Genomic DNA, 15,993 nt, shown 5'->3' on the forward strand with positions numbered 1-15,993 from the left:
AAACCACAAATTTAGGGCAAGGAGTGAATTAAGGGATTAATCTAGGAGATAGATCTCCATATGAACTCCCCAAAGAACATCACAAACTAAAATGGGTATCCAACCATTCTAACCCAACCCAAACTTACTTCTAAGGACTTTATGCCAAAGTGAATAATCTTCTAGGGCAAAATGCCATAACCATTTAGCTAAGAGACCGATGTTTTTAACCAACTTTCCGAGACCCAGTCCTCCCTCCAATTTAGACCTGCAAACCTCCCCAACTTACTAAATGATCCCTATGACCCCCAACTCTAGATTAGAAGAAATCTCTTGAAATTTTCTCTATTTTATTAGAAATCCCCACTGGAATCTTAAAAATAGACAAATAATACAACGGGATACAAGACAAGCAAGCCTAAATAAGAGTGATTCTACCCCCAAGGGAAAAAAAGCCTTCTTCCAACCATCTAGTTGCTTGGCCACCCATTCCACTAATAGATTCCAAAACTCCGCAGATCTAGGATTAACCCCCAAAGGGCTTGCTAAATAAGTCAAAGGCCAATCCAAAAGACCACGCCCCACATCTGAAAACCACTAACTAGCTCACTAAACAAGCATATTTATATCTGCTAAACCACTTTTCCCCATGTTAATTTTAAGCCATGACATTCTCTCAAAAACTTGGAGGTTACCCAAAATCCATCTGAATGAAGAGCTACAATCATCTAAAAAGATAGTGTCATCTACAAACCAAAGATGAGAACTCACCACTCCCTTCATCCACACTGGCAACCCTTTCACCAATCCCGATCCATAGCTCTATCCATCATCCTCCTCAAAACATCAGCTATTAGGACAAACAATAAGGGGAAAAATGGATCTCCTTGTTTAATGCCTCTTGAAGCACTAAACTTAGACTGAGGTTCTCCGTTCACAATTATTGTGAGCCATGCATTAGATAAACAATGCCTTAACTATTGGCACCAATGATCACCAAAACCCCATCTCGCAAAGATTTTATCCAAGAAACTCCAAGTAACTCTATCACAGGCTTTCTCCAAACCCAATTTAAAGATGAACCCCCTTTTCTTTCTCCTACAAATATTTTCCACCACCTCAATAGCCACCAAAATGGCAGCCACTATTTATCCCCCCCCCCCCCCCTCCAATCACACTTTGAGCAGTAGATATAGTCTAATCAAGCACCATACTCAACCTATTAGCTAATAATTTAGTGATAATCTTATAGACACTAGAGATTAAATCTGGGAAAGCAACGCGCAGATTTTATTTGGAATTAAGTTGAATTAGTATTTGGTGTGGGAAAAGATCCATCTTTTGACTTCTTTATGGTGTGTCGGATTTGGAATTTTCAGGGAACCTAGCTTTCAGGATTTAAATAGGGATTGGAAGAACCAGTTGGCTTGATTTCTGATTTTTGGTTTTTTAGTTTTTTATTTTCGTTTGTTCCAGATTTTTTTGGGAGATGTCTTATTCTCCCTCCTTGTAAATTCTTTCCTTATTAATGAAATTTTTTATGCTAAAAAAAATAAAAAATATAAAAACACACTATAGATTGGACTAATAGGTCTAAGTCCTCTACCTTAATGGACCTAGATTTCTTAGGCACCAAAGTAATAAAACTGGAATAAATACTCTTGCTCAAGACCCCATTCCGATAAATTTCAGCAAAGACTTTAAGCAATTCCTCCTTCATAACATCCAAAAAGTCTTGAAAGAAAAGCTAAATTAGAAAAATCCAGATCCGGAGCTTCATCGCTCTCCATCCCAAAAACTACCCCCCTCACCTCCTCCTCATCAAAAAGCTCTGTAATTATCACATCTGCTCTCTATGAATGGGGTCCCACTCTAATCCCTCAATCATCATTCTACAAACACCATCCCCATAATATACATTATCAAAGAAATTAGTGATCTCAGAGACAATCCAACTAAGGTCATTGATAATTCTCCCTCCCCCAACATCCAACTCCCCAATCATATTCTTTCTCATCTTCCTATTAGGTAGCCTATAAAAGAAACCAGTATTACAATCACCTTATCAGACCCATTTTAGTTTTGTCTTTAGCCTCCAACTCCTCATTCCTTAACAATCACATCTTCCAATCCATTCTTTAGAGATATCCTTTTTGCTTCCTCACTCTTCAAGAGATTAATCTCCTCTTCCTATCCAAAAAATCCAACTCACCTAAGATGTTGGATAACATCACCAAACACCTCCTTATCCCAAATTTTCAATTTCTTTGTAAGAAGTTTCAACTTCCTCATAAACCTAAAACCTTCCCAACCCCTCTCCAAGTCATCTTCCCAAAAAATCCTCACTAGTGGCTTAAAAGAAGCATGATTCAGCCACATATACTCAAACCTAAAGGGACTATGACCACAAGAAACCCTAATTGATTCCAAAAAATAGGAAATGATCAAAAGTAGGTCTCGATAGAATAATTTGAGAGAGGTTAGAGAATTTGTACTCACTCACTGCAGCACAGGAATCTTCAAGTCTACTAGTCACAGCGCCCCCCCCCCCCCCCCCCCCCCCCTCCCCAAAAAAATAAAGTAAATATAAAGAGAGGTCTCTCATATCACACTCCCTAATAAGAAGATCAAAATGTTGCACACTAGCAGTTACTCCCCCACCCTTCTCCCAAAAATCTCACCACATTGAAGTCTCTGCCCACCATCCACCTAAGGGAACAAAATCGATAGACATAATAAAGCTCATCTTAGAAAGAACTCCTAAGGGTTAGTCTAGAAGGACCATACATAGAGGAGACCCACCATTAACCCCTCCCTTTCACTTCAACTAAAATAGAAAGGAAAAAAACCACCGACAAGATTATCCACTTTAGAAATAGAATGAGAATCCCACATAACTAGAACACCACTGGAAGCACCCTGAAAGAGTAAGAAATGAAAGAGTAAGAAATGCCATTCCCTACACCGTTCATGCCATTTGCTTTGGACAATCCCCCCCACCAATCATCTCCAATTTGGATCTTGAATCAGAACAATGTCCGAGCAATACCTAGACAAAACTTCCAATCAAGCTCATCTTCCTTGCCACCCCCGTAGATCTCAAACATTCCAACTGATAATCTTCATAACTAAACATGCTTACCACCCTTTCCAAACCCCTTACCACCCTTATAATTAATCGATGAGACCAAATTTCTTAATTATTTTTGGACTTTCTTCTTCTTTCTCTCATATGCACTATGGCTCATACCCAACCTCACCTCCTTGCCTAAGGAGTCTAGTAATTTCAGGTCCATGTCTTCTAGGAATTTATGCAGGTATTTATACTCTCTCACCTCCCTAAAAGCTAAACCCACAACCCTCTATCCTACAACAATCCTCCCTTTGGCATAAAGTATTAGAAACAAGAAGAGGCTGACAAGGAAGGGGAAGGATACCACTGCTAGTTATAGAAGAACACGAATTCCCGAAAGGGAAATCTATCTTACCAGACTTAACACATAACCCCCCCACCCCACCCCACCCCACCCCAAAAATACCCAAGGAAGATATAGCCAAATTGTCCACAGGGAAGAGATTAAGCTTAGGATCAAAAGACAAAGACCCCTTATCATGTAAGGCTATCAATTGTTCTACTACACTGTGATTAATAAAATTTGACCTGCCTGCGCATAATCAGAGTCCTGATGTTGACATTCTTTCTCCATTTGCTTCGAGTTTTTTACAATATATGCATTCTAACCCGAACCTATCTCATTATCATCTCCATTGATTCCTTCAAATAGCTGTATCAAACCACTCTCTTCTGCATGTTCAAACTCGACTCTCAGCTGATCGACTAGTAGTTCCTCAAACTAACAAAAGTTACTCATACTGTCCTCCAAATCGAAAGAAGACTCATAATCTGGTTCCCCTTCCAGTATAACCATGTAAGTCTCCTAGGGACTGCCAGTTAAAGAGACTCAAAATGGCCTTCTAAGTCTCCTTCTGGCTAGCTTATTAAGATCACTTAGAGAGATTGCCATCTCACTTGCTCAAAGGCCAGCTCGTGGTGACTTAACCCGTGAAATATTCCCCTAGGCAAATGGCTTTATCACATATATTTTAGACTATACAAGAAGTTTCTTTTTAGCGTTTTTCAAAATTTTAGATAAAGGAAAGCTTATTGAGGTTAGAAGCCAATCCATTTTCTAATAAGTGAAATTATTACTTGACTTTACAAGAAGCTACTTGTTAGCATTTTTTGACATTTTAGATGAAGGAAAGCTTACAAAGGCTAGAACTCAATCCATTTGCTGATAAGTGATATTAGACATTTTAGATTAAGGCAATAGAACCCAATCCATTTTTTGATAGCGAAATTACTACTTCCAAGCCTCCGACAAGATGGATGTCACAAGGATGAACAACGCGGTTGAATGGATGTCATGGGAATAACAACTCAGTTGAACCATTTCCATCCTAAACCAAACTCTATCCTTTTCAACCTTGTTTTTCTAGACTCTTATCCTTTTTGACCTTGTGTTTCTTCATCGAACTCAGCCCATCTTAAACCAATTCTTATCCCTCTCAATCTCATGTAGATTCTTTATAAACCCAGCATACTAACTATGCTTTCTCCACCTCTTAATAAATCCACGGTCAGAAGTCATCATTAACACTCCTTTAAACCATACCTTAGATCCAATAGACAATTTTGATCCTTTTCTGTCCCTTAACTTTGCTGAAGTTCACACCTCCGGCCATTTGATACATTTTCTATCAACCACGAACAATAAGATGAGCCCTTTTCATCTTGGCATTTTCCAGATCGAAAATGTAATTCCTGGTTTTGACCTTTGAAGATTTACTTTGCTTCCTGCAATTATTGGTCTCGTTTTGGTATTGACCATGTGGACTAAATAAGGGCTCAAGGGCTATGCTCTTGAGAGTGGCAGAAGGATTTTTGCAGTTAAAACTTCTAGTGAATAAATGAAGTCACTTTCTGTGCTTGGAAAGATTTATAGAAAAAAAAAAAAGCAATCCCTTTGTTTGCCAGAAGGATAAGAGGCTTTTGGGTGGTAGCAACTTTTTCTGATTGTGAAAACATGTCTAACTTCAAAGATGAGAGCAAACAGATGGCAATTGGAATGATGTTGCTAAGTGGAGAGTGTGGGTCGACTAATGTTCAAAGGATCAAAGAGGAGAAAGCCAGTGGGACTCAGTGATGCCCACAAGGATCAAGCACTGATGTTCTTCACAAAAATTCCTGGCAAAAAGAGTTACCGTTTTCCAGTGAAGTGAGGCTCCAGAACTGCAAGAATTTGTTCCGGGACAAAAAAAGGTTTCCAGTTGTCTCCAAATACAGAAAGAAAGAGGAGAATCACATCAGGTTTTGTAAGATATGGACATATTTTAAATTTCAAACAATTTGGGCAAAAGTTGTTGGGACTCGCGTGATTACTGATGAGCCTAAGGCTAATGGGCCGAAAATTCAGCAGCTACACAATCAGGCTGGCAATAAGCCTTCTCGAATGGACCTATTGATAAACAGAACTGTTAGTAGGTTGTTAAGAAGCCTTTTTTGGCTGGGTTGCTTAGAAGGAGAAGAGCACTATACAGGTTATTAGAAAAATGGCCAATGTGAGGTGGGCTCATCATCAGCAGATTCTGAAGGAGTTGCCCCTTTTCTTGACGCAACTACTGGAAGAAGGATACAGAAATTTGTTCCTCAAGCAAAATGGATAACAGGGGAACCGTTGAGCATCTCACTTGACAGAGACAAAAGATGTCTCTCTATCAAACCAACTAGCAGTTGCAAAGCACAAGGCTATTCTAGTAACTGCCTAGTCAGGAAGGAATGGGTACTCAAGTTCAGAATTGGTAGAGAACAGGTAGACTGCTATTGCCAAGGTTGATGAAGAATCAAGTCCCAAGACCAAATGATGCACCCTGAAGAATACTCAGGTCGAATTGTGATAGAGTCACAAAAAGAGATTATCTTGAGTTCTTTTTCAAGTATGGAAGAAGATACATTAGAGAATTTATATATGAAACACAGGAATAATACTTTTGATCATGACCAGGAGTTGGATAAAATATCACCCCCTTTGATAGGCTTGGCAGGATCAGAGCTCCTTGTGGATGATGTGACATGTTTAGCTAATATTGGAATGGGAAAATCAAAGCAAGAAGATCCACAACAGGGTGCAGGCTCTTAATATTTCTTCTCCCTCTGAACATCATGGCACATATTTACTAGGGATTCCAACAGATTCAGATGGCCTTGAGGTTTAAAGAACTGTAGCTGGTGGTATCCTTTTGAGTAATTCTTCTCTAATTTTGCCCTTCCTTCTATGCATGATTTCCCATGTACTCGTAGTTTATTAATTCTGAAAGAGCTTCTGCCTTTTCCTGTGAAAGTTTTTTTTTTGAAAAGCATGATTTGTTTTGCCAAAGAGAATTACGTTCTGAACTTAGACCCTAAAACCACTGAGGATGGGAGGGACAGCAGAGACCCACAGAAGATGCTAGATAAACTGGGCTGCAATTAGTTAATCCCCTAGGGCAGGAATTGAAGGTTTGCATTTCCCCTAAGAGCTATGAGCAAGAAAGGAACAGAAAAGGAATTGCAAAACTTGGTTTCTTCTATCAACTATAGGGAGAAAGGGGGGAAGAAATGTAGGGGTATTGAGGTTTATGATGAAGATGTTGAGATGGACTATTAGGGAATTAGGTCATTTTGCTACACGTTTGCAAGACTAAGAAGATTTTGGGTCAGAACTCCTAGTACGAATGCCTGCTCAATACCTTTGGGATGAGGTTCAGTCATGTGATAAGCATCGCTTGTGAAACTTCCACCCAGAAATTCTGCATAGATAGTTGCACCTCTTTTCTGCAAAATTAAAAAAAAAAAGTAAAAGAAATTATCAGTCTTCAATATAAATTTATCACAATCAAGTATGAAATAATTTAGGACCAGTACAATTCGGCATGAGAAGGTGAAGATGATAGCAATATGGTTGTAGAATCACTGAAATGTTCAATGGTGTTGATAAAGATCCCAAAAAAAGGAAAAATAAAAAACAAGTTTCTTTAATGAGCTTCAATGCAAATCAAAGATGCTACAAAGACAAGAGGAATGCTTGATATAATGTGGGGAAATACAGTAGCGAAGGTTATTTAACTGAAACATGGTGAAAAATAGAGATGAAAGTTGAATATCTGACATGTAATGAACACCAAGTAGTTGGATGGGTGAAGTATACCTTCGCATGCTCTAATTCTTCTAAAAGTAGAACACCAGCCCCTTCTCCCATAACAAATCCATCACGATTCTGTTCAAAACAAAAGCACATTTCACTATTGTAGTAGACAGAGAGCAGAACAAGAAACATAGCAGCAGTGAGTTCCAAGTGCTTGTCTTCAGTCAATATATTCACAAAAATAAATGTAATAACTTAGATAAAAGTTTGAAAATTTATGACAGCACCAAAACTCAAACCCAAACTTCTCAATTTGGAGTTGAGTACAGCACATTAAAAAAAATAAATTAGTTTTCCTCAAGTTACCTAAAATATACTGCAAGTAACACATCTACTTAACCACAAAAGAAGTCGCAAATCACACTGGGTCATTGCTATTATTTGTCAACTAAACTCTACTTTCATTGTGGCAATGCCATCTAAGATGCTAAGAAATGGTGTTAATCAGCCTATCCCGCTCGAATGGCCAGCCTTGTAGAAGAGCTTGGAGCAAGAGCTTCTTACACCATCCCTACCAGATCATTTCTGTGTTGTTTCTCTTGTTTGCGGAATGATTTGTCAATCTCTCTGTTAATTAATAAGCCAGCAAGAGAATAATCATCGACACCCACTTGTGTGTGGAATGGGAAAGGGTGCAGGATGGCAGATGAGCAACCCCTGTTCTGCAGTCCAGGCCCCCTGGGTCTCCCAATAGACATAAAAAAGCTAACTAGTAGACACAGTGATCTCTGGTGCATGGGAAATGGGACTGCCTGGCCCATTTACTAGTTTATTTTTTTCCAAAATTCTAGAAAGCATTGATATCCTAGAGACTGGAATTACAGAAGTCATGATTTGAAACCTCGTGTACATGGTATATGAAACACTCCAAAGATTTTTTGCATTTATTATTTTTTTTTCCTTTTCTTGGACAAAGCACGGGAAAAAATGTATAAAAATTTATTAAAATTAGGAGTCTAGGATGCAGTGAGTAGAAGAAAAAAGGGTCGGATAGTCATAAGCCTAATGCATATTAGAAATGCCTAGTGCCACATCATTAATCAATTAGTTTTATTGCCAGATTCAAAAAAGTAGAAAAATAACTCATTGATTCATAATTAAGTTCCAATTTTTTTATCAGGCAGGGACCGCCATCATTGCCAGGTACCCAGGATACATATTGTATAGGCATGGATTTAGGACCTTAGGCTCCATGTGATAGATCTTTTCGTTGTGTGTTTTTCTCTGTTATGTGGGTGTTAACTTGTAATTATGTGTTCTAGTTAACTGTAGAATATAAATACATTTGGTGGTTCTATGTTGTGGAGTTGGCTATCGATTTGAATTCAGAATCTGTGTTTCTGTTTTCTCTCCCTCTGCCAACAGCACTTCCATTCTTCTGCCCCTTTCGTCTTCTTCTTCCTCCCCCCACCCCCCACCTCTTCCTTTCCTCTTCCTCCTCCTCGTCTTCCTTTTCTTATTTTCTTTTTATGTTCTACATCATTATTGAATAATAAAAATCAAGTTTCAAATGATAATCTAATAGTAACTAAAAAACAAGCATTTCATGCTGGCTTAAACTTTTTACAATTAAATGATCTAAATAGGCCAATACCACTCATAAGAAAATGTGACATAGCCTGCCCTAGTTCTGCATGCAAAGCAATCTATGTGATTCCATGTAACATTGTTTTCAGAAAATTGTTACCTAATATAGAAAAAATGACCAAAAAAAAGGGCAATGGACACTAACCTCTCCTGAGATTTGATAAAAAGACAATGATCTCCCCTAAGGTTTCAAAATTTCTAGGGACCTCCCTTGATGTTTCAAAATTCCCAGGAACCTCCCCTGAGATTTGTCAAAAAGACAAAAACCTCCCCTTGTATTTTGTAAAAAGATAAGTGTTTTTAGGGGAGGTCTGTATTTTTTGGTAAACCTCAAGGGAGGTCTGTGACATTTTTGAAACCTCAGGGGAAGGTTTGTGGCATTTTTGAAACCTCCGGGGAGGTCTCTATCTTTTTGCCAAACGTCAAGGGAGGTGAATGTCTTTTACCCAAAAAAAAAAAAACAGAGGAAATTGAAGTACAAATCATAATGAAATTATTACAATATCCCAGGGGCGGGAGGCTTTGGTGGGATCACTATTTCTCTGTGACAATGCTCGGCATGCTACAAAACCACCCAAGCCTGCACCAACAGTTATCATACATAGAACATTAGAACTTCCTATTCTGTCAAATGAATGCCTGCTGTAAATAAATAAATAATTCTGAAGCAAGAAACAAATACCGATGGGTATGATTGCTGCATCCGAACCACCAGAAAGCATCACGTCCTGGAAATTTCAAAAAAAAAAATGCAGTTAACTAGCTTCACTCATTCTCTGCATCAGTAAATTAATTACTAAACAACCTAATATGACATTAACAAGAATGTAATGCACTTACAGCTTCACCTCTAATGATATGATTTGCTGCATTCAATATGCAGAAATTACTTGTAGCACAGGCAGTAGAGATTGAATAGTTAGGACCCATCCATCCCTGCAATTGCAAAGCAAATAACCTATTAACAGGTTGCCTTCAAAATTTCAATACCCATCAGGGAGCTGTATCGTAATTTTGCAGCAACATTAAATTCAGCAGACCAGATCCATTGCAAGCACCGCAGAGCCCATATTGGTAGTAGCAAAAGGCACACAGAAAGGGTTCATCTTCCTATAGGAGACCCTTAAAGCTTCTAATGCATCATTGAAAACCTGTTCATTTTACAAAACACCCCATAAAAAAGTAATCAAACTACTATACGATGCAGTATTATGCAATGCAGAATAACTACTTCCTTGTCCCATCTGCAGATCACATTCACCTTCGCACACTTGAGCCCATAATTTCTTTACTGTCAAAAATTTTCCATTATGTAGATAAGGCCATAAAAAGCCGGCACTGCCACCAGTCAGCATATAAAAAACTAGACTTTGTGCATAACATATATTGTGAGCATTGGAGGCTATTATATTGCCTTTTTTTCAACTGCACATGCAAACCACATAGCCAGCAAACAAGACAGAGCAATGCACATCTTTGTAAACATGCAATTTAAGAGCAGAATATTAAAACCACTTGTAAAGTCAATTTTTTTTTCTCTGTTCTCCACTTCATAACATATGAATTTAGAACTGCAGCAAACTTAGACGTTACCTTCATGCCACCCATTGCAGAGCCAATCAAAACACCGCATTTAGTTTTATCGAACTCATCCATCATGTTTTCTTGGAGGCCACCATCTGTCAAAGCTTTTTTGCCAGCAATGAGCATATAAAGCATAAATTTATCCATTCTTCTAGAAAGTTTTGGTGCAACCAATCCATCAGTTGAGAAAGACTTGATCTCTCCAGCAATTCTCTGCAAAATGAAAATAATAAGCAAAACCCAGGCCACGCGATTTATGACAGTTAAAAGGATCTGGAGTACTACCGTTGGGAAGTGAGAACAGTCAAAAGCCTCAATCTCACTTATGCCACTAACACCCTCAAGTAGATTGTTGTAGAAAATGTTCGGATCATCACCAATTGGTGTCACCACACCCATCCCAGTCACAACTACCCGTCTCTGGTTTGTAGGTTTCTTCTTAGTTGTGACATCATTTCCAGGTTGGACAGCTATAGCCATGGCTTCCCCTAAAATTTTTTAGTATGCATGTAAGGAGGTTAGTAGCAACTAATTGTGCAGTTATGTTTGCAAATTGCTTTGAAGATGAAAGAAACTTTGTTTTGTCAAAATCATGAATAGTGGAGCAAGAAGCCCATCGTCTGAGCATTTGAACAGGCAAAGAACAATCTATTACCAAAACAAAATAAAATAAAAATTTCTCTTCAAAGCCAAAGAAAATAGGAAGCACAGAGATACATGTCAGAGTATTTAGGGGAGAATGGAAGATTATTTATTCTATTTATTGAAAAAATATGAAAAACATGAGATTAGTTTGAAAATGAGTGGAATTTCACAAGCCAAAAATAATCATAACCAAGATAAAGATGACAATGATGGCCGTAGCTACCAGCACCACCGCAGTTGAGATAAAAAAAAAAAAAACCTATGCTTAACCAACCTGCAGCTGCCTGAGAGAGAGAGAGAGAGAGAGAGAGAATATATTGATATTGCATAACTGAAACTTTTATTTCACTGTATAGATAAAATCATAAATTAAAATATTGCATCACTCAAATTTTCTCCTCAATAATTATTCATATATGCTTAACCTAAACCATAGATGAATAAAATGGTCAAAACACAGCCATTTGTGCAACTGAAAACATCCTAGTGCGGGCTGCCTTTGCAAAGTTCAACCATATCTCACAGACTCACTCCATGTGTCTCTCAAGTCTCTAACAGAATCATACAGTGGTATTGAATAGCAGACGTCTGAGATTGTGCTGATTAGATACCTATACCCAAAAAACAAAAGAAAACACATATGACTGGAAACCAATCTCCAGCTACATAGTTTTGACTACTACTACTCACAATAATAATAATAATAATAATAATAATAATAATAATAATAATTTAGAATGAATTACCAGAAGTCCAACCACAATTCAACTGCATGCGTTTCGCAAAAGAATCACACTGCTGGCAAACATTTGAGCTTATGCTGATGAGAGTAATTTTACCTCAAAAGAAATGATCTAACTGAATAAAAATTTCCAGCTAAATAGTCTTGAATTAATAACAATGACAAAGAGCTACCACATTAACATTTAAGATACAATGAATTATCAGGAAATAAGAAGTTTCGTGTAGAAAGAAACCTAGACTACCAGTGCAATAAAGCAGAAAATCATTAAATGCAGAAAGATACCCTGATTCATAAATAAATAAAAACAGTTAACAGTAACCAAAAATCCACAACAACAACAACAACGTCATTAGTAATTACCCGACAGTACAGCTCGAATGGGGCGTCTCTGTCTGCAAGCCATTGGAGCAGAGTCGGATCCACCCAATGACGAGGAAGAAAAAGAAATCAAACCCTCCCTTAGGAATCGGAACTGTTTGCTGTATTGGTGATACGATGAAGAGCCCTTCCGCCTGCCTAATATCTTGGGAGACGAGGGCCTGATCGGCCGGTCGTTGTGGCACGAGCAGAAGGGAGAAGCAGCAACAGAAGAAGACGTCGCCATGCGAGTGAGTGAATGCTGGTGCTGTGGCGCGCGGGTTTCGTCAATCTAGGAAGAGGAAGACGCCAGCATTGAAGAGTGGGGAGGGAGAGCAACGGAGCATTTGAGATTGGAGAATTGCAGAGGGGGAAGGGAGCGGAGAAAACGAAGCAGTCTCAGAAAAGAGAAATCTGTTGAAAGCAGAGACGGTTTTCCATGGGGGGTGGATGTGGACCATGTGGTGACGACGGAGGGGCGCCAGGCTCAGGGCAATGGGAGTCGCCGCCGAGGGAAGACCGCCAAGTGCTTCCCACTCGTGCATTATTGCGACAACAATTACAATAATACAAAACCATATGCCAAGGGTCTGACATCTTCCCCCATACTAAATTTTATAAAAACTAGTCACCAGGTCGTGACCAAGCTCGACTTAAAATATTTCACACAATAAAATAAATTTTAACATTTTTCTTTTAGTGAATATGTAGGAAAAAAAAATAAAATATACAAGTTTGAGGCCAAGAGAATATTCGAGAGAGCTTTTTTTTTTTTATAACTTTTGGTGTTTAAATTATCCATTTGTATCAATTAGATCATAAAATATCATCTATTTATTAATTTTGTTAATTTTTTTTGTCTATTTTTTTCGCTTTTTATGTTTAGTTAAGAAAGAAAATAAAAAATATACCAAATCAAACGAGTAAAAAATATGATTTTATAAATTATTTATATTTTATTTTTTTTAATATTTAATCATTTTAAGAAAAATTTTCTTTTTTTATAATATTTGATGTAAAAGAAAAATATAGCAAAAATGAATTTTCTATTCTCCTTTTCCTTTTCGGCCTAAATTATTCAAACAAGTTATGCTAGTTGATTAAAAATTTAATAATTTTATTAAATTAAACGCCAACCATACTATTGTTCCATAGGGCACATGACCAAAAAACCAGAACATATTCTGCCATATAAAAGTCTGTACATCAACTTTGATGCATATTTCTAACGCGTTCTCTTAAAAGCAATTAAAAGAAACTCAACAACAATTTTTTTTCATTTGTATAGTATAATATTTATTAAGATAGAATAAATATGTAGCCAAAAAAAGTTTTGTTTTGGTTTCTAAAAATAATAGTCAGATTTTATTATGTACACTTTCAGAAAAAAAAAAAAAAAAAGGTATAAACTGGGAAGCAATGTATCTTAACACACATGTATTAGGAGATTTTGACCAAGAAAAACAAAATTAATCCTGACCTTGCAAATATAAACTACTTTAATTTTAATGGGTTACATCATCAGTCTAATATTCTACTATACTTATTTGATAAATATTATTATGAACATCATGCGCGAATGACCAAAATAAACAATTAGAGGTAACAAGGTCTTAATCAAAACTTAAGATACTTACCCTGCATTTGAAAATAAGAAATTGAAATTGAAAACTTAGAAACGTGAACAAATTTTAGAAAGTTCTATGTACTCCCTTTGGGTTCGAGCTCAGGTGATTCCCAGGTGGGATCCCTTCCTCTTTCCAGAGCGGCCTTGTTTAAAACCTGTATTGAAGAAATCCAGGAATGAACTAACTAAACTGGTGTTTCATTGGAAAAGAGTTGGAACACAAGGGGATGTTGAGCCTCCAATCCAGAGAGGATCTGAAATGGTGCTGATTTAGAGAAAACATTGAAAACAATTGCACTTTCTTCCACCACTGCCCAAATTCAAATTTAAATCCAAACACTCAAAATTATATTAATCTAAATTAGTAATGGGCACGTGTTATGTGTGTAGTCCACTACACTCTATTTTTCTAAACCTTCAAAAAAAATCAAAAAATAAACAAAAAATAAATAATATGAGTGCATTTTGAGATTTTAGAATAATTATTAGTTGTAGGAACAAATTTGATATAATTATAATGGTATTTTAGAATAGTTGCGAGTATTTAAAAGAGTATTTTGGAATAATCATTAGCAGTTGTAGGGATAAATTTAACATTTTTTAAAGAAGATATCAAAGGGAGAAGTATTAGAGATTATACAAAAAAGATAAACTTTGGCCCTTGAATTTAGATTTATATAGATTTGTACAAAAATCAATATAGAATTATATTAAATTTTACACAAATTTGTATCTAAGGCACGAAAACCATGCTCCAAAGCGCTGCCTATAGATATATGTTTTCATGGCATATCCCCAACAAATATAAGTAGACCAGTAAATCATTCATATTTTGTGCATAACTTTCTGACTCTTTGATGATCTTGTCTCGATGCCCTGCAGTCTTCATGATAAATGACCCCACTCCCCCTTCACTCCACCCACCCCATTGCTAGAAGGTAAAACAACTGTGTCATTAAAATTGCAGCTTTCATAAAACAGTGAACATAACTCATGCAGAAATCAGAAAGCTCAATGCATAGAATATATAAAGAATTCAAAAACCGTGTGTACATATACAATCATCTACCATAGACCAAAAAAAGGGATCATCAAGCTAGACAAGAGATATGGGAAGGATATTTACTTTTATCTGTGAATCGTATGAAAAAAACAAACTAATGGAAATGGAGGTGACTAATGAACCTTCACCATTTGGCAGGACTAGCAGCAGCCATGAAATATTAAGGCACAGGAGGTAGGAAGAAAACTCATGAAGGCTCCACGAAGCAACGTCTGTACAGATAGAAAATCATTCCTCCCACAGCAGCAGCACTAGAAAATCACTCCTCCCACAGCGGCAGCTCTAACAGTGATCAAATCAGTTACCACAAAAGCAGCTAAAAAGTCTAAATCTGATAACTGCTGTCTGCATCACGAAGAACATATGTACCATTTCTATTTTCATTTCATTAACTTACATATCAACCAATTATATTACATATACAAGTACAAATATTAAGTCATTTTGTGGACAGAAATAAGATAAACATACTTCAAAGATTTAAATTCTACCAAAATTAGTTAAAATTAAATTCACTATGTGCTTGTAAGCATATTTTTGGACTTTGTATTTGGATATGAATGGATTTGGTCAAATTTAAATACAATTTTATATTACATCTTATCTAAATCAAATACAAATCCAAATTCAAAGTCTCTCCCAAACATAGAGTTAGAATATTTATTTTCATGGTTTTAAATCGCGGTCACAGGCAGCATCGCGTAATGGTCGCAAGCAACATCGCATAACAGTCGCGAGCATTGCAAGACACGGGAAAAGTGGATGTTACATAATGGGAAGCGGTCGTAGCATCCATTAATTATTTTCATGCATGCACAGTCATGCCAAAATTGAAGAATAAGCATGAAATCTTTTAAAACATGACTTTTAATGAATTTTGACCACTTTTATTGAACGAACAAACACTTTTTAAAATGCAACATGATTTTTATGCTAATTTTAGTGCGCTGTTTATAGGAAGTCATTTTTTTTATACTTTCCACTATGCTAATGATTAAAAAATTTAAAAATGTAATTGATAATGAAAACCAATTAATTAGAGACATAAAAAGAGTCAATATACAATTACACATACACAATAAATTCATTAGTATCAATATGTGAAATAGTTGCATTTAATAGTTCCATATAATTTTATCATTTTCTAGAAATTTAATTTTAA

The 15,993-nt window shown here is 36.7% G+C and overlaps 2 protein-coding genes across 14 annotated transcripts in view; both read right to left on the reverse strand.

Moving 5' to 3' along the window:
- LOC131157367 (3-oxoacyl-[acyl-carrier-protein] synthase II, chloroplastic-like) overlaps window positions 1-12,776 on the reverse strand; it is a 46,647-nt gene extending 33,871 nt beyond the window's left edge. For 2 of the 4 annotated variants that reach the window (XR_009137254.1, XM_058111452.1), the window contains exons 1-9: window positions 12,145-12,776; window positions 10,680-10,882; window positions 10,404-10,607; window positions 9,851-9,961; window positions 9,651-9,746; window positions 9,493-9,538; window positions 9,311-9,390; window positions 7,227-7,295; window positions 6,769-6,853 (exon numbers count right to left, since the gene is read on the reverse strand). Coding sequence is in view for 2 of the 4 variants with exons in the window: in XM_058111452.1 (XP_057967435.1) it covers window positions 6,769-6,853; window positions 7,227-7,295; window positions 9,311-9,390; window positions 9,493-9,538; window positions 9,651-9,746; window positions 9,851-9,961; window positions 10,404-10,607; window positions 10,680-10,882; window positions 12,145-12,388 (1,138 nt within the window). In the remaining 2 variants the exon portion in view is untranslated. The remainder of the gene's footprint in view (window positions 1-6,768; window positions 6,854-7,226; window positions 7,296-9,310; window positions 9,391-9,492; window positions 9,539-9,650; window positions 9,747-9,850; window positions 9,962-10,403; window positions 10,608-10,679; window positions 10,883-12,144) is intronic. The other 2 variants (XR_009137253.1, XM_058111454.1) reach the window with 1 other exon arrangement.
- A 1,626-nt stretch (window positions 12,777-14,402) lies between these two features.
- The window catches only part of LOC131157368 (uncharacterized), a 33,370-nt gene continuing 31,779 nt past the window's right edge, over window positions 14,403-15,993 (reverse strand). Inside the window, exons 8-9 of one of the 10 annotated variants that reach the window (XR_009137258.1) lie at window positions 14,960-15,113; window positions 14,403-14,699 (exon numbers count right to left, since the gene is read on the reverse strand). The gene's annotated coding sequence lies outside the window, so the exon portion shown is untranslated. Of the gene's footprint in view, window positions 15,206-15,993 lie in introns of all 10 variants that reach the window. The other 9 variants (XR_009137259.1, XR_009137256.1, XR_009137257.1 and 6 more) reach the window with 9 other exon arrangements.

The sequence above is a fragment of the Malania oleifera genome, chromosome 6 (assembly GCF_029873635.1).
Source record: "Malania oleifera isolate guangnan ecotype guangnan chromosome 6, ASM2987363v1, whole genome shotgun sequence".
In the NCBI taxonomy this organism is placed as follows: domain Eukaryota; kingdom Viridiplantae; phylum Streptophyta; class Magnoliopsida; order Santalales; family Ximeniaceae; genus Malania; species Malania oleifera.